The 22,400-nt window shown below is 37.2% G+C and overlaps 1 protein-coding gene across 2 annotated transcripts in view; it reads right to left on the bottom strand.

Moving 5' to 3' along the window:
- Positions 1 to 22,400, bottom strand: part of mettl22.L (methyltransferase like 22 L homeolog) — a 44,658-nt gene that overhangs the window by 5,472 nt on the left and 16,786 nt on the right. For both annotated transcript variants that reach the window (XM_041576784.1, XM_018236274.2), the window contains exons 6-8: positions 18,504 to 18,575; positions 16,005 to 16,058; positions 12,888 to 12,968 (exon numbers count right to left, since the gene is read on the bottom strand). In XM_041576784.1, coding sequence (XP_041432718.1) covers positions 12,888 to 12,968; positions 16,005 to 16,058; positions 18,504 to 18,575 — 207 coding nt within the window. The remainder of the gene's footprint in view (positions 1 to 12,887; positions 12,969 to 16,004; positions 16,059 to 18,503; positions 18,576 to 22,400) is intronic.

The following is a 22,400-nucleotide window of genomic DNA, read 5'->3' as shown; positions in this document are numbered from 1 at the left end:
GTCAAAAATACCGCCATCCAGAAACTCATCAAAGGCTATAGGAGGCATCTAGAGGATGTTACATTTGCAAAAGGAGGCTATACATAATAGATATACAATCACGACTAGATGGTATATTTCTGTGCCGTTCCAATAACATTATGGGGCAGATGTATCAAGGGTTAATTAACCCTCAATATTCGACTGCTGAATTAAAATCCTTCGACTTCGAATATCGAAGTCGAAGGATTTTGCGCAATTCGTTCGATCGAAGGAATAATCGTTCGAACGATTCGAAGGATTTTTATCCATCGATCGAAGGATTATCCTTCGATCAGAAAATTGTTAGCAAGCCTATGGGGGCTAACATTGGCCTCGGTAGTTTTTAGGTGGCGAACTAGGGGGTCGAAGAAATTTTAAAAGAGACAGTACTTCGATTATCGAATGGTCGAATATTCGAACGATTTTTAGTTCGAATTGTTCGATTCAAAGTCGAAGGTCGTAGTCGAAGTAGCCAATTCGATGGTCGAAGTAGCCAAAAAACCATTTGAAATTCGAACTATTTTTCCTCTATTCCTTCACTCGAACTTAGTGAATGGGCCCCTATGTATCCTATGTTATATCTTAATAATAACAGTAATAGCAATTTAAACTTTCAGCTCAAGTGACAAACAACAATATGACTATATTTGTTTTTATGGTTTAGTTCTCCATTTAATATCATGTGCAGTTATTCTGCTTCTGAAGCACCAATATGGTTACATGCATAAGATTCTGTGTAAAAATGGGCACAAACATTGAAGCTACATTGGGCTAAAAGGCATGTGTTTACTTGGCAGAAAACAGATAATCTGTGTAGAATAATATGGCTTTGGTTCTTACAAAAGAAGATAAACAGATATCAAATGCCATACTTGTCTCTCTCCAGGACTATATAATTTTTTTTTTCATTTACTGTCAAGAAAAAGTTAATTTTTAAGTGCTGGATTAACACATATTAACTGTAAATGTAAAAAAAAAACCACTTCATGACATCGCCAGTCATTTACGCTTTAAGTACTCAAAGGATATAGCCACAGGAGTCTGCTTTAATTTGAAATTAGTACTTTACTGTGTTAATGGCATGATTTAAGCAGTGAAGCATTAATGTATTCATTAGGGGACAGCATTCGCAAGACAACTCAAAGTCAAGACACACGACTTAATGTGATGTGTGGATGAATATAGCAAGTGGAAATTAATTGTAATTCACAATGTACAGAGGAATGCTGGGCATGGTGTTCGTGTGGTTAGTATTTTCATTTAATTAAACATATCACCCAGAGAGGGATTTTTAGGAAAACCATGATAATAATAATATTTTGGAAAAGGAGACGTAAAATGTGGGGAAATCACCTAAAAGTAACTGTGAGGTTTGACAGCAAAGGGAATGTGTTAAGGATTGCGGATACATTACTTAGGCAGGGGAAAGCAAAAACAAAAAGGTGAACAGTCTGAATGTAAGGGTAACCAGACTTGTGTATATTTAATAAGCCTAACAGCAATTTGTAGCATTTTGCTTTAGGATAAAAACATTATATAACCCCCCACTTTTTTTTCTAAAGTGTCTGCTTGGCCAAAATGTTTGGACATTCTACAAAGATAAAAAATAAATTCCCTCTCCTCAAAGAAAAGAAAAGATAATCAAAACATATAGGTAGTTGAAGTACAAATATAATTATAAATGTCAAAGTGACTTTAAATCTATTCCATTACATCAAAATGAAATGCATTGTCAACAACTGCTATTTCAGCACCCTGAGCAAGCTATTATGAACTGATCAACCGTGTAAAGAAAATCTTATATACATAAAATGCTCAAAAATGATAAGAGGGTTTAAGAAGGAGATTCATTTTCAGTGGATGTGGTTTTGAGATCAGCTCAACTAGTTATGCCTTAACTACTCCCCAATTCAATTTAAACTATTGCAAATGATCTTTTTTTGATGAGACTGCAGCGAGCTATGCGTTTACTTCCCAGTAGGTCATGTTTAAGAAGGTTATTTATCAAAGGTCGAATTTTAGAGTTTTTTAATACCTCGAATAAATTAGAATGATCTCACAACTTGAATGGTTCCCTATTTAAGAAAAAAATTGAATGGGAAAAAAACTCTATTCGACGAGTTCGGGGTTAACAACCCGAAAAGCAGTCAAGCAAAAACTGAGAACTAATCGATTTTTTGCCCAAAAAAACTCTAATCGCTCAAATTCAGGCAAAACCTTCGAAAAAGCTCAAACATCATGAAGGCATCATGAGACCTACTTTATAAATACACTTGATAATAAAGTTTCGTTTGTCTGCAAAGACTACAAATTGAAGTAAGTATGCACATGTCAACCCCAGTGATACAACTTACCATAGTTTTATTTTTATTGTTTTATTTATGTTTCCAAAATTAGTTTGACATTCTTATGTATAGCATGCTAGTATATTTAATCAATTTAGTAAAGGACATAATTTTTCTACACTCCAGTGTAGAGTCCTGCACAGAACCAATTTTTGAAACCCAACCCAGAACCACAACCTGGACCCGCAACCCAAGTTTTTACATGCTTTTTTGACATGCTACGTGACCCAACCCACAACTTCTTTATCTGTAACTAACTGACCACCATTAAACATTAAGGGCTGTTGCTGCAAGTGGGCAGGACAGGAAAAAATTTGACAGATCATGTTGATCGTTTTCCACTGATAGTTCAGCTTTTGTAAGTAATTATTAGTTGAAGTTTCTAAACCTGACTTTTTTGCTAACCTGACTGCCTCTTCTCAACTTGCCAGTTAGAGTTTCTAATGCTGAAGGACTACTGCTGCACAAATATGGCAGCCCCCTCATAGAGGAACATAGGTCATGTAAAAGCATCAGGCAAATACTGTTATGTCAAAATTATAAATAGTGTACAAAGACAATACTATGATAGATATAGAAAAAGGTTATTATCTGGTGTCAGTATCTCTTTAAGGAGTAAAATACAGCTTATATAAGAAATATAGATTAGAAGCACAACCTGCATCTACACTCACACCCGAAAATGCTACCTGCAACCTGCGGGGTACCCACAATGCTTTTGCAGGTATCCCGCGGGTACTCTACCTACTGCAGGACTCTATACCAGTGACCCCCAGCAATCTGAAATGCAATTTCACAGGAGCCATCTTCCTCTCTCTGAGTCTCTCCAATGGAAACATCACCAACACAAAATGCTAGGATATCTGAGAAAAGTGTAAACATGTAAAATGAATGCAAGGAAAAATCTCTCTGTAAAATTCTGTATAAGCTTTTATCAGTTAGAAATGCCAGGACTAAAGAAACATTTGAGTGTATGGAAAGCTCTGTGCCTATGGCACACACATACATAAGGGATAGTCTTAAAGGAGAAGGAAAGTCTTAAAGGAGAAGGAGTGTCGTTTGGCACCCCCAAGTGATTGTATATACTTACCTGATACCCCGGGCCGGTGCTCCTATTATGAGAAAACTGCACCGGGGTTATTCCAGCGAGCATCACAGAGCGCTCCTCTTCCGGCTTCTTCTTGCAGGCTGCACATGCGCATTAGAGAGTTGGCTTTTTCATTCTACTGCGCATGCATCTGCCCCAGGAAATTTGAAGAAAGAAGCTGGAAGAGGACCGCTCCTTGGTGCTTGCTGGAATAACCCCGGGCCGGTGCAGTTTTTTGCTGATAGGAGCATCGGTCCAGGGTTTCAGGTAAGTAAATACATTCACTTGGGGGTGCTAAATGACTTTCCTTCTCCTTTAATGAACAAATGTCATCATATGAGATTAAAATCTTCTACAGTGCCATGTCCTGGGGACTCTTATTTGGGAAGTTATACCAACACAAGTAAATCACGCTGAGAAATAACACCAACACCAGTTTCCCCCCCATCTTATTCACTTTGACTTTATGTTACTTTATAAATGAAAATATACATAGTATAATATAGCATATGAAGTGCACTTTCTTGCAATTTTTTCGGCATTTTTAGAAATAGGTTAGTTATATTGGATAGGAACAAGCCAAGATGAGGAGTTTGGATTGCACTCTGATGGAAGAATGCTGCACGATAATAAGATCTGTAATTAAGGTAAAATATTTAAATGATACAACATAAAGGAGCAGTCATAATGGCTACTGCGATTCTTGGATAGATGAATTATAAAAGAAAGAAAATTGGGATTTCTGTGGTTGCATTTGCAACCCCCCTGGTGCCCTCCAAAGAGCTTCAATGTATTCACTATATAGCTTCTTTAATTGTGTTTTCTGAAGCCTACTGTGGCATATTATCTGGAGTGTGCAGATATTTAAAGCTCCGACCTCCACTGTCAGCAATCTGTACTCTGGGTGGTCAGCAAATACTCACTAATTACATGGTAGAGAACTATATAAGCATTTACTTTCCCAAGTAATATTTGTATCTACGGACAGCCACAAAGACAATTCTACTAATTTAAAGTGCTAATAAGTAAAGATATTGCACAAGTACATATGCAGTATCGTCAAGCAAAACCTGAGAATTTTAAAAACAGTAAAATTGATAATATCTTGTTCTGAGAACACTGGTCCCTTCATACAGTGACACTCCTCTGTCCTCTGAGATGTTTTTCCTCTTAAACAAAACTAAGAATTGTTCACCAACTATTGGGGTAATGTAATAAAAAAAGCAATGTATATCAGATATAAACAGATATAGTTAATCAGTGAATTACAGGTTACAAGATCTGGTGCTAACTAATTGCCTTTTATTTCATTATCTCACAAGTCTTGTTTATAATGGCTGTGAATGGTTTTGATGTACCTTTACACAATATGACAAACTGGTCTTGGGTCATTTGGAACGTCAATGCTAAGATCATTTGCACTTCTCTGTGCAAGCACTTTCTTTACTTTTTATTCTGTATATAGTTTCTTCTGGTGTAAGGATGCTAAACAAAGCAAACCTAAACCCCTGGACGTTCATCAAAACCATTTGTGATTTTTTTTCTTTATTTTTTCTCATCCATTAGAATATGCAAAGGTAAAATGTTGGGTTATTAGTACACAGCCCCTTTCTACTCTCCTGCTCAGCATGTTGACGATTAATTTTTATTCATTGAATAAAATATTCTAACATAACAGCAAATTGCAATGCAAGCATTTATGGTGAGTATGAACACTGCGTCAATATATAGCCCCATTCATTGCTTGGGTCCCTTCTAGGGAGGGGAGCCTCACAGTTTGGGAACAGTTTGCTAAAAACTGCCATGATAGTGGAGTGGTTGAGAGTGCTAAATGACATCCCAGAAGAGAGGATTCTGATACTATTGGAAGAGATGAAACAGTGGAGTACACTGTATGAAAAGGTCCTAAGCGTGTTTGTCTCAGGTCATTGAGCAGGACCATCAACATCACTGCTACACACAAAGATCCTCAGAATTAGTTTACCAGGCAAGTTGCGATTCCTCGAAACATCACACAGCAGCATCTTTACCCAAAAACTCTACAAACATGATGTAAATGGCTAAAAATCAAGGAGGACCTTCAAAAAAGAACCCAACAGAGAAGAAGTACTAAAGTATGTAAAAAATTCTTTACTATGCTCTTGGGTTCATTACAAAATGTTTATTTACATTTACATACATTGTTTGTTTAACCCTTTAAGTGCCAGCAGAATTTCACATTTTGGTTACGCGAAATGTTTTTGTTTTTGAAACATTTTGTGCTCTCTCACTTTAGGGGCATTTTCTGAGGGGAAACCTATAGTTTACCTAGGAAAACTATACATTGTTTTTTTCGGTAGAAACTGAGCTTTCTAAATCTGCCTGAGTTTTCATGTATTTCCACCTGTGCAAAAAAATTTATAGTGCTAAATACCCAAAAAAAATGAAAAATTACCATTTTTCATCGTATATCAATTTATACCAGAAAAATATTTCATTTTACGGATGAAAATCCAACTGATTTGGAAAGCCTTATGTCTCTCGAACGTGCCAATACCAGATATGTATAGTTTTAGGGAGATTTAGGACTTCTGTACCTCAAAAACTCCCGGCAGTATATTACTGAATTTTGAAAGCACTAAGGCAGAAAACGGCTTGCTTTAGATTCCAAGGCAAAAAATCCTGAAACCGTAGGTTTACCCCAGAAAACCATACATTTTTGAAAAGTACACAATCTGCCGATTACAAAATGGGTAACTATGTCTCTCTACTCCCAACTACCAAACATAAAAGCTTGTCTGAACACAGCGGTTTTTCAAAAAAAAATTCAAAATTCTGAAAAATCATTTCAAAGGTTTTATTTTGCTGCTCCGCATATCCCAAACTATATTAGGTACCAAGAAAAAGCACCTGAAATATGATTGCCAGGGGTCCACTGAACAGTTTGATACCCATTATGCATAGGTTTACCAAAGTATCTGGCATTTAGAGACACCAATATGAAGTTAGCACATCCAAATTGATCAGGACTTTACCTCAGCTACTGAGAAATCAACACATTGACTGCATTTTTTGTGGGGTAAAAACACAGAAATATATGTTTACCCCCCAAACCCATATATTTTTGGAAAGTACACATTCTAGCGAATCTAAAATGGGTACCCATGCCTTTCTGCTCCAAACTACTGAGTCGCAAGGCTTTCCCACAATTGTCGGTTTTGGTGAAATATCTGAAAATTGCCTCAAAGCTTCAACTTCCCAGCACCATATCACCCATGTATCGTTACGCACCAAGAAAAAGCACCCTAAATATGATTGCCAGGGTTCCTCCAAACAGTTTGGTGGCCATTGTTCATAGGTTTACCAAAGTATCTGGCATTTAGAGGCCCCAAAATGAAGTTAGCGCATACAAACAGTCCCGTGGGTAACTTCAGCTAATGAAAAATCAACACATTGACTGCATTTTTGTGGGGTAAAAACACAGAAATATATGTTTACCCCCAAAACCCATATATTTTTGGAAAGTACACATTCTACTGAATCTAAAATGGGTACCCATGCCTTTCTGCTCCAAACTACTGAGTCGCAAGGCTTTCCCACAATTGTCGGTTTTGGTGAAATATCTGAAAATTGCCTCAAAGCTTCAACTTCTCAGCACCATATCACCCATGTATCATTATGCACCAAGAAAAAGCACCCTAAATATGATTGCCAGGGTTCCTCCAAACAGTTTGGTGGCCATTGTTCATAGGTTTACCAAAGTATCTGGCATTTAGAGGCCTCAAAATGAAGTTAGCGCAGACAAATAGTCCTGTGGGTAACTTCATCTAATGAGAAATCAACACATTGACTGCATTTTTGTGGGGTAAAAACACAGAAATATATGTTTACCCCCCAAACCCATATATTTTTGGAAAGTACACATTATACTGAATCTAAAATGGGTACCCATGCCTTTCTGCTCCAAACTACTGAGTCGCAAGGCTTTCCCAAAGTTGTCGGTTTTGGTGAAATATCTGAAAATTGCCTCAAAGCTTCAACTTCTCAGCACCATATCACCCATGTATCATTACGTACTAAGAAAAAGCACCCTAAATATGATTGCCAGGGTTCCTCCGAACAGTTTGGTGGCCATTGTTCATAGGTTTACCAAAGTATCTGGCATTTAGAGGCCTCAAAATGAAGTTAGTGCATACAAATAGTCCTGTGGGTAACTTCAGCTAATGAAAGATCAACACATTAACTGCATTTTTGTGGGGTAAAAACACAGAAATATATGTTTACCCCCCAAACCCATACATTTTTGGAAAGTACACATTCTACAGAATCTAAAATGGGTATCCATGCCTTATTGCTCCAAACTACTGAGTCGCAAGGCTTTCCCAAAGTTGTCGGTTTTGGTGAAATATCTGAAAATTGCCTCAATGCTTCAACTTTCCAGCATCATATCGCCCATGTATCATTACGTATCACAAAAAAGCACCCAAATTGTGATTGCCAGGGGTCCTCCAAACAGTTTGGTGCCCACTGTGCATAGGTTTACCAAAGTATATGGCATTTAGAGGCCCCAAAATGAAGTTAGCACATACAAATTGTCCTGTGGGTAACTTCAGCTAATGAAAAATCAGCACATTGACTGCATTTTTGTGGGGTAAAAACACAGAAATATATGTTTACCCCCCAAACCCATACATTTTTGGAAAGTACACATTCTACAGAATCTAAAATGGGTACCCATGCCTTTCTGCTCCAAATTACTGAGTCGCAAGGCTTTGCCAAATTTGGCGGTTTTGGTGAAATATCTGAAAATTGCCTCAAAGCTTCAACTTTCCAGCATCGTATTGTCCATGTATCATTACCAGCATAAAGCATCCTAAATATAAACATAGGGGTATACTAAATAGTTGGATGCCCAATGTGCATAGATATACCAAACTATGTGGCACACAGAGACCCCCAAATGACAATATGTATAAACATTTTCACGGCTGACGCGCTGGCTGCTGCAACATAACCACCCGGTGTGTGTATTATGCGTCATTAGACCACCTAACAGTACAGAGACCCCAGAAAACCATATATTTTCAGAAAGTACACATTCTGACGAATCCAATAGGGGTAAATAAGTGTTTCTACTATAAACTGCCAAACTGCAAAGCAATGCTGAACATAACGTTTTTTATCAAATTTCTGAAAATCGTCACAAAGCTTGAATTTTACCCCATTATATGCCCCACATTTCGTAACTTATCAGCATAAAACATCCTAAATATGAACGCCAGGGGTCTACTGAACACTTTGATGCCCAATATGCATAGATATACCAAACTATGCGGCGCACAGAGACCCCCAAATGACAATAGTGTATATACATTTTCACGGCTGACGCGCTGGCTGCTGCAATATAAGCACCTGGAGTGTGTATTATGCGACATTAGACCCCCCTAACAGTACAGAGACCCCAGAAAACCTTATATTTTCAGAAAGTACACATTCTGACGAATCCAATATGGGTAAATAAGTGTTTCTACTACAAACTGCCAAACTGCAAAGCAATGCTGAACATAACGGTTTTTATCAAATTTCTGAAAATTGTCACAAAGCTTGAATTTTACCCCATTATATGCTCCACGTTTCGTAACGTATCAGCATCAAACATCCTAAATATGAACGCCAGAGGTCTACTGAACACTTTGATGCTCAATATGCATAGATATACCAAACTATGTGGCGCACAGAGACCACCAAATGACAATAGTGTATATACATTTTCACAGCTGACGCGCTGGCTGCTGCAATATAAGCACCTGGTGTGTGTATTATGCGACATTAGACCCCCCTAACAGTACAGAGACCCCAGAAAACCATATATTTTCAGAAAGTACACATTCTGACGAATCCAATATGGGTAAATAAGTGTTTCTACTGCAAACTGCCAAACTGCAAAGCAATGCTGAACATAACGGTTTTTTATCAAATTTCTGGAAATCGTCAGAAAGCTTGAATTTTACCCCATTATATGCCCCACATTTTGTAACGTATCAGCATAAAACATACTAAATATGAACGCCAGGGGTCTACTGAACACTTTGATGCTCAATATGCATAGATATACCAAACTATGTGGCGCACAGAGACCACCAAATGACAATAGTGTATATACATTTTCACAGCTGACGCGCTGGCTGCTGCAATATAAGCACCTGGTGTGTGTATTATGCGACATTAGACCCCCCTAACAGTACAGAGACCCCAGAAAACCATATATTTTCAGAAAGTATACATTCTGACGAATCCAATATGGGTAAATATGTGTTTCTACTGCAAACTGCCAAACTGCAAAGCAATGCTGAACATAACGGTTTTTATCAAATTTCTGAAAATCGTCACAAAGCTTGAATTTTACCCCATTATATGCTCCACATTTCGTAACGTATCAGCATAAAACATCCTAAATATGAACGCCAGGGGTCTACTGAACACTTTGATGCCCAATATGCATAGATATACCAAACTATGTGGCGCACAGAGACCCCCAAATGGATATATAGTAGATAAAATTTTCAAGGCAAAACAAAATAAGGCAGTAAAGAGTGAAATGAAAAAAAATCCAATAAAACCACAAAAATCAATGTTTTTTTTCCAGACTAGTGTTATCGTCGTCAGAATCACAGTTTGAATATTTTAGCTGGGCCAAACAGGTTATACGGCTAGAAACAAGTGAACACAACATATGCAGAGCTGAAAATGCAATAAAATGGCTAAAAATTCAATAAAATGGCTAAAAATGCACCAAAATACCCAAAATTGCAATATAATCACCGAAATAACATACAAAAGATATTGCACAGTACGGGTAGCGAATACGCTATTCGTAATGGCAATAAAACATTTTTTTCAGCCAAAAAAAGAGACAATGCGATAAGAAAAAAACCCCACAATACCATGTATGTGCGTGTGCACAAATGGTAAATTACATGTTATGTGCGCGTGTGTGCGTGTGCACGTGTGTGTAAGTGCAGTGAGTGTAAGTGACCCCCCCAATCCCCAAAAATGTATGTGTAAGTGTGAATCTAAGTGTGTATTACTGTAATAAGTGTGTGTTGGTGTGTTTGTGTGTGTAATTGTTGCACTAACCTGAAAAAGTCGCTGAAGAGTGTTGCACACGATGTGGAGGGGTCCCAGGAAGACATCTGCGACGATCTGCGTGTTCCTGTGCTGTGGGGGCGGAGATCGACGGCGCAGTGCAGGCTGCAGCAGCAGGACACGTAAGTAACACGTGCCTGCTGCTGCTTTTGGGCCCCTGGGCGATCGCGCCCCAGGGGCCGCTCGATCCCCTGCTCTGCTCGTTGCCTAGGGGCAGGGGATCGAAGCGGAACGGAGCGAGCGGCTCTAACAGCCGCTCCTCCGCTCCACAACCCGGAAGTGCTGCAGAACGTAGAATCTACGTTCTGTGGCATTTCAAGTTACTTTTCCACAGAACGTAGATTATACGTTCTGTGGCACTTAAAGGGTTAAAGGTGGCCATAGACGTAGAGATCCGCTCGTTTGGCAAAATAGCAGATCTCTCCCCTATGTGCCCACACGATCGGATCATAATGCATCTGATGCGGGCGGTCGGATCGCCGGACTGCATAATCCACACCGATTGAGATCTGGCCGGCTTTCAGTCTGTCGGCAGCTTTTATCGGCCCGTGTATGTGGGTCTTAAGCCTCAGGCCAAATTTGTATACACATATTAACATGTTCAGCTACTGTATAAAACTGGTAAACTCTTTATCAATGCATGTGGTCTACTTTGCAAGTAATACAACAAACTCATAAAAGCTAATAGGTAAATATAAATTTACTACACAACACTATCAGCTCCTAAAGTCATAAATCCACTTACAGTATACCTTCAATAGCTTGTAAAGTCATCTTTTGTTATTTCTAGTAAACTGTTACTTGCTAAAATTATATTCGGATTTTTCAATAATGTTTGTGCATGGAAATCAGTTGCAAGAACTCACGATGCACTGACACTGTACTATTATAAGGCTAATAGACTAATTTAGTGCTCATTAAAACCCCAAACCAGAAGAATCCGGCTCCTCGTAGTGTTACAGGGAGCTAGCCCTGCACTCCATCAGGAAAAAAGCAAGCAAGAAAAGTATCTTAATCTTCCTTGCCCTTAAATATAGGTTTAACATGACTCACAAGAGTAAATATTATGCTATAGTAACCTTTTACAAACTAAATCCCAAACACATATTTTTTTTCCTTCTTTTAATTGGACATATTGTGCTATATTTAAGCTAATTAAAAACACTTTAAACAAACTACTTTTGCTTCTTAAGAAGCAAATAATTAACATTAGTATTATCATTTCCTACTACTTATAATAATGACTGTGTAGCAATCTGCTAACACACATTTTTAATTGTTTTATACAGTAGATGAAGGGTCAGCAGGATTTATTACTTCAGAAAACAGTCTTTATTTCGGCCAATAACGCATGTGCTGTCACAATGAACTACAAGTCATTATAAAAAAATAAAGTTATAATAAAGCTGATACAGTGGTCTAAGATTCACATGCTCATCCTGCCAGATACCAGTTTGCCTGCTTTCTGTCTAGGTGCAGATATCCAATCAATCCGTCATGATTCTTACAAGAATTCACAATGAAAAACAGTCTGCTTTCAACCAGGAACATTTTGAAAGTGATTGATGTTTGGGGCTCTTACTGACGAACGCTTGAAGCTGCGCTCCCCTGCGTTCCGTTTTTCAGCGTTCAGCTGCAGGGGAGCGCAGGAATAGACGCATTTAGCTTTTTTCAATGGGGCTGTACTCACATAGGCGCGTGTAGGCGCCTGAACGCAGGAAAAATGCAGCATGTTGTGTCTCAACCTGCGTTCGGCGCCTACACGCGCCTGTGAGAGTACAGCCCCATTGAAAAAAGCTAAATGCGTCTATTCCTGCGCTGTATAAAACAATTAAAAATGTGTGTTAGCAGATTGCTACACAGTCATTATTATAAGTAGTCGGAAATGATAATACTAATGTTAATTATTTGCTTCTTAAGAAGCCTATCACCCTTAAAAATGTATAGACTTCAACTTTTTTTGAAGCAATCCCTATCTACTCTATTGAACTTCGCCTGGTCTGAGGTGGCGAAGGCAAGTCTGGCGCAAGAGGTAACGTTCAGTAAAATCCGCAAGTTAGTGAATTAGCGTAGTTATGTCCCTTCGCCAAAGCACAACTTAGTCTGGCGTAAGGGTGTGAAGTAGCGGTAGAGTATGTCCACTTCGCTAGTATATTTACACCAGCACACGTTAGTAAATCAGCTAAGTAACGAAATGACGTCAAACTAACAAATTTTCGCTAGCATTAGCCACTTCGCTCTTAAGTAAATTTGCCCCTACTACTTTAAGCAACAGGGACAGATTTAAGGCTTTATGAAGAAAATGTTACCATCAGCAGCAATGATGACTGTCGTATGATCATAAAGGTCAGCTATATCTTCTTCTGTCCAACTGTATGGAGATTCTGAATCTAAAAAGAAAGAACAATGTGATTTCACAATCATTATGATTTTTATATAATTCCAAAAAATGTAATTAAATATTGTACATCATTAAGCCATAAAACACCTACACAAATTAGCAATAGTATACTCAATCTAAAATTCTCATTTAAGCTTTAATTGGAAATAACATGTAAAAGCCACAACAGAATATGCCAATGGAACAAAATGAGATGCATTTCAGGGCAGTTTCAAATGTTTTGTTGCTGTCCTGTTGAAGGATTTTACTGCATGGGGCCGAAGTAAGTTGTAGTTTTAGCAACGTTAAGATTAGGGCTGCACCAAATCCACTATTTTTGGATATGGCCAAATCTTGAATTTTCTATCAAGAATTCATTCAAAATCTGAACTGAATCTGATAAATTTGCATATTCAAATTCGGATTAGGAAGGATTAAAAAGAACCACTCATGCAGAATATGTCAATGTGACAAAAGTCATAGAAAATGTTTTTTCAATCATCATTTCCATAAAGTCTATCTTTCTCCTATTCATCTTTCAGTCTCTCCTTTAAATGAGATGGAAAGGTGCTCTTTACTTGGGGGTTAGGCACCCCAAGTGATTGTATATACCAGGGGTATACCAGGGGGACCCAGAGGTACACAATCACTGAAAATCAATACACAACATGATAAGTACTCTGATTTTTACATTGTGATGCCTGGTGATAAGCGTTGTATTTGGTCATCTTTTTTTATTTTTTTACAAAGCATGATAAGTAGGCCCTATAATGTATACAGCCTCTGAGCATTGCAAAATCTCATCACTCTTAAACAGCACGATGCACGTATTAATAAATAGCAATACCTTTTTTTAAGGTCAAAAATATGTATTAATCCATTACACCAAATGGACTGGCCATAACATTTGTTTATACAACAGATTACTGCTATTAACCCATATTTAAAGAGCACTAACATATTTCATGTAATTTTACAATAGAAAGACATATATACCAAACATAAAATTACTGACTGATACAAAAGGGAAAAAGGACTCTGCTCATTAGAACTTGCAATCTACAGTAAATGATGGCTGATCAGACAGCAAACTCAATGCAATAATCACAGAAAACATTTTAAATGCACAGGACTGAAATAACTGGTCTGTGGGTTCACATAAATCATTTCATTTTGTTTAGGTTTATGGTCCTTTAAATTTCTGACCATAATAGCTGCAGGGCAAAATGTTCAATAATTCAAAAAGAATAAAACATAAAGATCAACTGCACATAGAAAAAGCAAATCTACAACACTAGCAATGTCAACATATTATAGGGATAAATAGGATAAAAGAAATAAGATTGGCTACAAGGAAAAAGAGGGGAAAAGTGGGGGACCTTTCAGACTTATGTCGTTGAGTAGGGCAGGGAAAGGGGAGAGTTTTTGGTATGGGTGACCATGGTTTTTACTCAAACTAGTATGTATTTTATCAGTACAATTAGTTTAAATTACATACCTACATGTCATTAATGTCATTGAAAAGACGCAATATTATATAATACCTTCAGCTCATGCCAGACTATAATTTGGGGCCTCTCTGCACAATCATACACAAAAAAACCTTTGGTTCAAATGGCCTCCAAAATCTTATTGGACCCAGGGCTACTGCACTGTGGATAGTCTTCCTGCTTACTTGAAATCTACATACATTGCCTTTAGGGTGGTGGCAGACAGGGAGATTAGTCGATCACGAGGAGATCCGAATAGATCCCGATGGTGATTCGTATCCTGCCGGCGGGAAGCCAGTACAGGGAGATTAGTCGCCCACATTAGAGGAGATTTGTCACTGGGCGACTAATGTCCCCATCTGTCACCACCCTTAAGGTGGTTTCTTTCTTTCTAGTTTTGCAACACAAAATAGCCCCAAGGTATTTAAATCTATAGTTATAATTAAAGTTAAAGGGTAGGTTTCAGCATCCAGCACCCTTACTGTTCTAACATTTAGCTAGGCTCCCCATAGCTGATAAGTTATAGTCAGAGATACATAAAAATTTTGTTGCAATGCTTCTTCTTCTACAAGCGTAGAATTACTTAAAGAAGAAAACATTCATTCTTCAAAGGCTTCCCTTATCTGGCCCATGGAATGTGAGAGACACACATTATACGAACACATTGAATGAAGGTTTCTTCTTTGCAAAAGGTCTGCTGCCTTTGGGCTCAATACTTTAGTACTATTTTTGTTGTAGAGTTCAATAATGAACATTTGGTTTCCCCCTGAGCTCATCATTTACTTATTTATAATAATGTTTGTCATTATGTAAACAAGCAAATATGTACCTTATAGAGGTCATGTGTCGAGTGTGGGCTTGTAATGATTATTAGTGGGCATTATTTAAAGGAGACATATATGATAAATAATTTAAAAAAAAAATTGTAGGCAATAATGTATACTATATGGTGCTGGTATTACTTTTGGCTGTAAATTAATATTGTCTTCAAAATTAACCCCTTTATTTCAGCTCCCCATAGATATTCTCTGGTCCCTGTCCTTTTGGGTGTGAGGGGTGGGCGTGTTCTAACACAGAAGCACAGAAGGAGGGGGACAGCCAATGACAGCCCTGCAGTCACACAAGTAAAGACAGGCTTCAGTTCCCTATCAGGTCAGCCTAGCTGCTTCCTATCCTATAGTGTAGTGTGCCGATTACTGCCGGCAACCCTGCACAGCCTGGGAAAGAAGGCAGCAGGAAGTATAACAGATGGGTGGGAGTAGTAGTGTTTTTGCAGGAATATTCAATAAATCAGCCTAAAAAACTACTTTTGTAAGCACATTCCTTCTATATTCAAAAGAGTATAATGCACTGGTAGGTTCTTGTTTTTCACACAAAATATCTCGTATAAGGATGAAACAAAACTGCAGAAGAGGCAGTGATTGTTCTCAAAGGCAAATACAAATTCATTTATATGTACATAGTTCGAAATTTTACAGAATCAAATAATCAATTAAGTAACAATATAAACAAAACATTTACTTATAGTTGCTCAAAAGAAAGTCTAAGTTTATTACCTTCAGAAAATTCTTCCTTTAACCAATCCAATTGCTTTACGGTGACTTTTCCTCCTATATTAAAAATAAAATCATATGTTATGACAAGTTAGGTATAAGAAATGTATTCCTTTTACAAATCAAGATCAACTTAAGAGAACAAGGTACTAGTCAGTCAAATATAATTTTTCTCCTGTCTTCAATTTGCATTATTTGACGGTGCTGTACAGATATTGGACAACACATAAAACACCACTTTTCCTTAATAAGCTTTCATCATTGCTAAAAGGACAATAGCACCAATATAATAAGCACTCTTCATACACCTAAACATATCTACCCTGTTCTTGTATTAACTGTGTTTGCCTTAAATGGGTTGTTCACCTTAAAATAAACTTTTAGTATGATGTACAAACTTAGGGGCAAATTCACTAAGCGCCGAACGTTAGCGTTAATTCGCTAGCGTTTGGCATTTTCGTTACTGCGCAAATTCACTAACGAACGCTGGCGTAGTTTCGCTAGTGTTATTTCGCACCCTTACGCCAGGCGAATTTTCGCTAGCGACGTAACTACGCAAATTCACTAACTTGCGCAGAGTACTGAACGCTACCTTTTATGCTAGACTTCCTTCGCCACCTCAGACCTGGCGAAGCGCAATAGAGTAGATAGGGATTGTTTCAAAAAAAGTCAAAATTTTTTCTAAGTCCCAAAAAACGCTGGCATGTTTTCTACATTATGGGTGATAGGCTGAAAAAGATCAAAAAATTTATATGGGCTCCCCTCCTTCCCCCCTACATTTCCTGACTCATGGCAACTTACCTAGACAGTGGGCACATGTGTAGGGCAAAATAAAAATTTTATTTGATGATTTGAAGGTTTTCTAGGCATTTGTAGTGCTGATACGTATTCCTCCATTGAAATTTGAATTTGGCGCCGTATGCAAATTAGCCTTCGCTAGCGTAACTTCGCTTTACATAGCGAATCAACGCTAGCGCAACTTCACAAATTTACGCTACCCCAGAGTGCAACTTCGGATTTTAGTGAATTTGCGGAGCGCTGGCGAAACTACGCCTGGCGAAGTGCGGCGAAGTTGCGCCTGACGCAACTTCGCATCTTAGTGAATTTGCCCCTTAGTGCTACTTTAGTGCAAGAAGCATGTTAATTAACTTTAATAAATGGTAACAACAAGGGCAAAACCTGCATCTATTTTAGTGTAACTGGGGTTAGGTTTGTAAAATTCACATCTTTGTACATATGTAAAAAAAACGACATTCTTATAAAAAAAAATTGAGGTTTTAAAAACTTGGCATAGCCACAGGGTGCCAGCCAAATATCACTTTCTGAATTTCATCAAAAATGTGATGTTTAGAGACAGTTCAAGTCTCTTGCCCATTTACAACAGCATGGCTAAATGAAATATACTTATTATTACGGCCATACGTTTATTCATATCATATCTTTTAGTTTTTCATGCAGGCAGCCATTTGAATAGAAATAACCTATATAAGCAAAATTGCCAGAAATAAGCCTAGTGGAGTGATAACTTCATAAAGCCTTATCGCCCGACAGCTCTGATTTCTAATAGTACCCTGTGCTTGTAGGGTGTGCAAGCACCAGTAATATCCTCTGATGGAGAGGCGAGTATTGAATTTTTTGACACATTTTCTCCTTACAGACTTTATATCAACAGGCCACATAGTATTTATGGATTTCAGATGAGAGCATTTATCATATGACTATCGTGCTTAGAAACCTGTGCTCTTAGGCATTTCAGCTGTGTGTAGCTACAGGATTTATGTTACTGTGCATAAACACATGACCATTAAGTATGTTTAATAATTACTTTGCAGCACACAGTACGCTGTACAAATGAATTACTGTGAACTATTTTCTGTAGTCGATTGTTGTCTTTAGAAGTGTATTCTTTATACTGCATTATATCTCCAAAAACTTTACAGCTAATGGCTTGTCCTACCATTTCCTTTAGGAATTTCAATCCTATGCAGTTTACTAATAAGCAGAGACCTGTACCAAACTGTGACAAGTATTATGCATTATAGGTCCCTTTGCAAGCCATGTAAGTAGATTTACTACTTTGTCTAGAGGTGGCTCCCTCATTTAAAATAAAGAATTTTCCTTTGTGGGCGAAAAAAGCTTTCACGATACAATGGAGTAACACACCACTAAGTACCATGCACTTCATCATTATGTTAGCAAGTTTCCAAGTTCCAATTTTCCAAAGTCTCCAGCAGAATGCCATGCCTGCTTTTAATCAAGTTTTTTACATTCGGGATTTTTCACAAATAAGCAAACATTGCAGTTGTGAGTTTATATGAGGTAGAAAAAAAAACCTCACAAACCCCCTTATTGTTATTCTGCATTATTAATGTTTATCTCAAAACCGGCTACCTGGCTAATAGGAACATTAACCAACAGGGACCAGACAACAGTTTGAATGTATTATATCTATAAATAGATTTATAATATATATAGAAGGGGAGAACTACAGAAGCTTATTACCTGCTGGTTCAGTAAGACATTTATTCAGGCTCACATTTCTCTTGCACATCTCCAACAAGTCTTCACCAACATCTAAAAATAAGAGATTTTAAAAAAAATGTGCAATATGTAATTATAAAATAAATAGGCTGTAAAAATTCAATATGCTTAGCTACAGCTAAATGATGGATTTCTGATGTACATCAACAACAACATAGTGGTTATTTAGGACAAAATTTTGTCAACATTTCAACTCAATCTACTAGAAGTATTTTTTTTTTTTCATCACACAAATATGGAGTCTTAAGTTACTACTTATGTAGTTAAGCAGGCCGTGCCATTCAAATCAAGTTTGGATAATTCACAATTTGAATTTGAGACTTTTGACCATAAAAAAATATGAAATTTCGATCCTTAATAAATCTACCTCTTAAGAGTTGCATTCACTATAATCCTTCTCTGCTTTCTTTATCTGCATTAAGTATGTCTCCACAATATGAGCAGTCATTAAAGGGATACTGATGGTTTGAGGGATATGCCCTCAACCTCATTAACTATAAAATAAAAACTATAGATGTGTTATTAGTCTAAAAAAACAAAAAATGTCATATAATCATACATTTGATATCTGACAGTCTTATAATTCAGTTGAGGAAGTCTACCCTCTACTGGCAAACCTTAATTAATTTGCAAATAAAAATCTCTCGGTCAAGTTTTTAAAGGGGAAAACTATTATAAATTATAAATGAGCCCCAGTGAATGTTCTGGCGGGGGAACCATCAGTAAGAGTTTATATGCCATGAGCTTTTAGGCTCATAAAAAGTGGGGTGCTTTTTAGCCAGCTGGTGCTGATTGAAAATCACTCCATGTTCCGTGAGCCTACATTGTCAAGAAGAAGCTCAAAAAAAAAAAGAAATTACAAAAATAGCCCTTTAATATAGTTTAAGAGATTTTCATGTCAGAGTATATGCAAAACCCACAAGAGATATTAAAATTAGGCCAGTTTATATCTTACACATATAAATAGCTTTATGATATGTACATAACCTTGCTTTAGGATACAGCCTGCAAAATATATTTTATGTGATTTAATAACAAAAGATCTTAAATGCATTGGGTAAGATAAATAAAACATGGACATAGTCTGGTCTTATGAAGCTAATAAAACAGTGAAAGTGTAACATTCTGACTATTGTAAATGACAGAACAAACACCTGGAATCTTATGAATAGAAAACAGCAAAATAAATATTAATGGAAATCTTCTATGAAAATATAATTTAAAAAAATATATAAATATATAAACACAACCAACCCCCCCACCCATGCAATTTAAAAAACAGACACACACAAAGCCACCCTCATCCTGTGTGTGCAGACAGACTGGTCAATATTGATTTGTTGCTATAGGCAACTGCAATGGTGCAGTTTAGCACCTATGTTAGTAATCAGCCCACTATTAGAGGACAGGTTTTTCTGTACCTATTTAAAAAAAAAAAAAACATACTTAGAACACTATTAAATGCTTATTTATTTTAAGGCTACAAAAACAAGAGATCTGTACATTTAACTTACAGAGGAATAATTAAGTATACTCTATTTTCTTAACTGTGAAACTGTATGGACTAATTCAATCACAGTACATTATACCTATTAACAACAAAGTGATATATTGTCTGTATAAGATTCCTGCAAAAATACATTACAATATATTTACCAAAACGTGTATTTTCCTTCCGACGCGACACGACTGTCGGATGCGGACGCATCGTCTGCATGCAACAGTCATGTCGGATCAATGCTGCGACACCATCCGTATACCTTACCCTACTTTCGTTGCATCCAACTTGACGACTACGGTTTTGCGCAGCGCGTCGGATCGCACAGAAAACACCCGTGTAGTCCAACCCTAAGTTTAATGCAACTTCTCGGTCTGGAAATCTACAATTTGTTATTCTGGTTCATGCAATCTTCAGAAAGCTATTGCTTCACATTTAATAGATTATTGCTTAGAAAAGACTAAATCAGAGCAGAAACGGTACAGGAGAATTAGTGTTTTTTGGTTTTTTTTGTATTAGCCTATTTGCAACTGCAAATAGTTCTTGGATTCAACAACCGTAAAAACTATAAACAAAAACTCGGTGTGAGGTTTTAATACTTAAAAACAGCAAGCTGGCTCAAACCATGCCATCACGACTTAGATAATAATAATAATAATTCTCAGAAAAGATTTATATTAACCATTGTTATTTGTAGGTTAAAATAAATAGTTTTATGCTGCCAAGATTCTGTTTTGCTTCCTAGCATTCATGATATATTTTATTTTTTATACACAGTATAGAGGAAGTCTGATATAAACAGTTTAACAAGCACATCAACACTTGCAATCAGTATGTGAGCGTTTATTTTTAGCAAAGTGTTCTTGCCTCAGGCAAATGAATCTTAGTCCTTTTTTTCTTGTGTGTTACAGAGATGGCAAATAGCAGATGAGCTGACCCTGGAGATTTCTAAACGGAATAAAATGACATCTCCACCAATCACTTTTTTATGCATTAATAAGGCCTTCTGCAAAACATTCACCATTTTTACAGCTGCAATGTATAATCAGTCCTGTTTTGAGAAGTACAGTAGCATCTATTGTAGCCATTTCTGATAACGTGTGAGAGTTCTCTAATTTCTTCTATTCATGTGAGCAGGCAGCAACTACATAAAGAAATGAATGGTGCAGCAAACACATATTATGGCTTTGACCGGCCATGGACACTGTAGACAGCGGTAAAATTATCTAGGAATATTTATCATGCTCTGTAAAATGTTTTACACCAAAAACGGTGTAATTGCTATTTATTAATATATTGTGTTTTCCTAATTCATCAACATTTCTGAAATCTCCATGCAGAATCCATTACAATTTAAAAGTGGGGATATTTACGAAGGTCTGTATTTTACTTTAATCCAGAAATTACACCAATATTTTTAGAGATGCGCTGAATCCACTATTTTGGGATTCGGTTGAATCCCAAATCTTTTATGAAGGATTTGGCAGAATCCCAAACGGAAGAATGGTTAAAAATAACCCTGCATGCAAATTCCTTGTTTATGTGACATAAAGTTACATGATTTTAAGGGTTCTGATTTGACTTGGCTCTTGAAGCTGAAGCCTGCTGAAAAGGGCCATTTCCCCAATTAAATCAAATTAAATCAAGAAATTAAGTGCCGTTCCTAATTATTTTATTTCACTTTAGAACGGGTATAGTCCATTAAAGTCAATGAAATTAAGTAGAAATTCCAGAGTAAAAAGTTGTGTAAAAAGCGGTATAATTTTTACACCAGAATCATAGGGGCAAATTCACTAAGCGCTGAACGCTAGCGTTACTTCGCTAGCGTTTGTCATTTTCGTTACTGTGCAAATTCACTAACGAACGCTGGCGTAGTTTCGCTAGTGTTACTTCGCACCCTTACGCCTGGCGAAGTTTCGCTAGCGACATAACTACGCAAATTCACTAACGCGCGCAGTGTACTGAACGCTACCTTTTACGCTAGACTTCCTTCGCCACCTCAGACCTGGCGAAGCGCAATAGAGTAGATAGGGATTGTTTCAAAAAAAGTCAAAATTTTTTCTAAGTCCCAAAAAACGCTGGCGTGTTTTCTACATTATGGGTGATAGGCTGAAAAAGATCGCAAAAAATTTTTGGGGCTCCCCTCCTTCCCCCCTACATTTCCTGACTCATGGCAACTTACCTAGACAGTGGGCACATGTGTAGGGCAAAATAAAAATTTTATTTGATGTTTTGAAGCTTTTCTAGGCATTTGTAGTGCTGATACGTATTCCTCCATTGAAATTTGAATTTCGCGCCATATGCAAATTAGCCTTCGCTAGCGTAACTTCGATTTACTTAGCAAATCAACGCTAACGCAA

This window comes from Xenopus laevis, chromosome 9_10L (genome assembly GCF_017654675.1).
Source record: "Xenopus laevis strain J_2021 chromosome 9_10L, Xenopus_laevis_v10.1, whole genome shotgun sequence".
Classification (NCBI taxonomy): Eukaryota; Metazoa; Chordata; class Amphibia; order Anura; family Pipidae; genus Xenopus; species Xenopus laevis.
The sequence above is the reverse complement of the archived record's forward strand: the minus strand, read 5'-3'. Positions and strand labels throughout refer to the sequence as shown.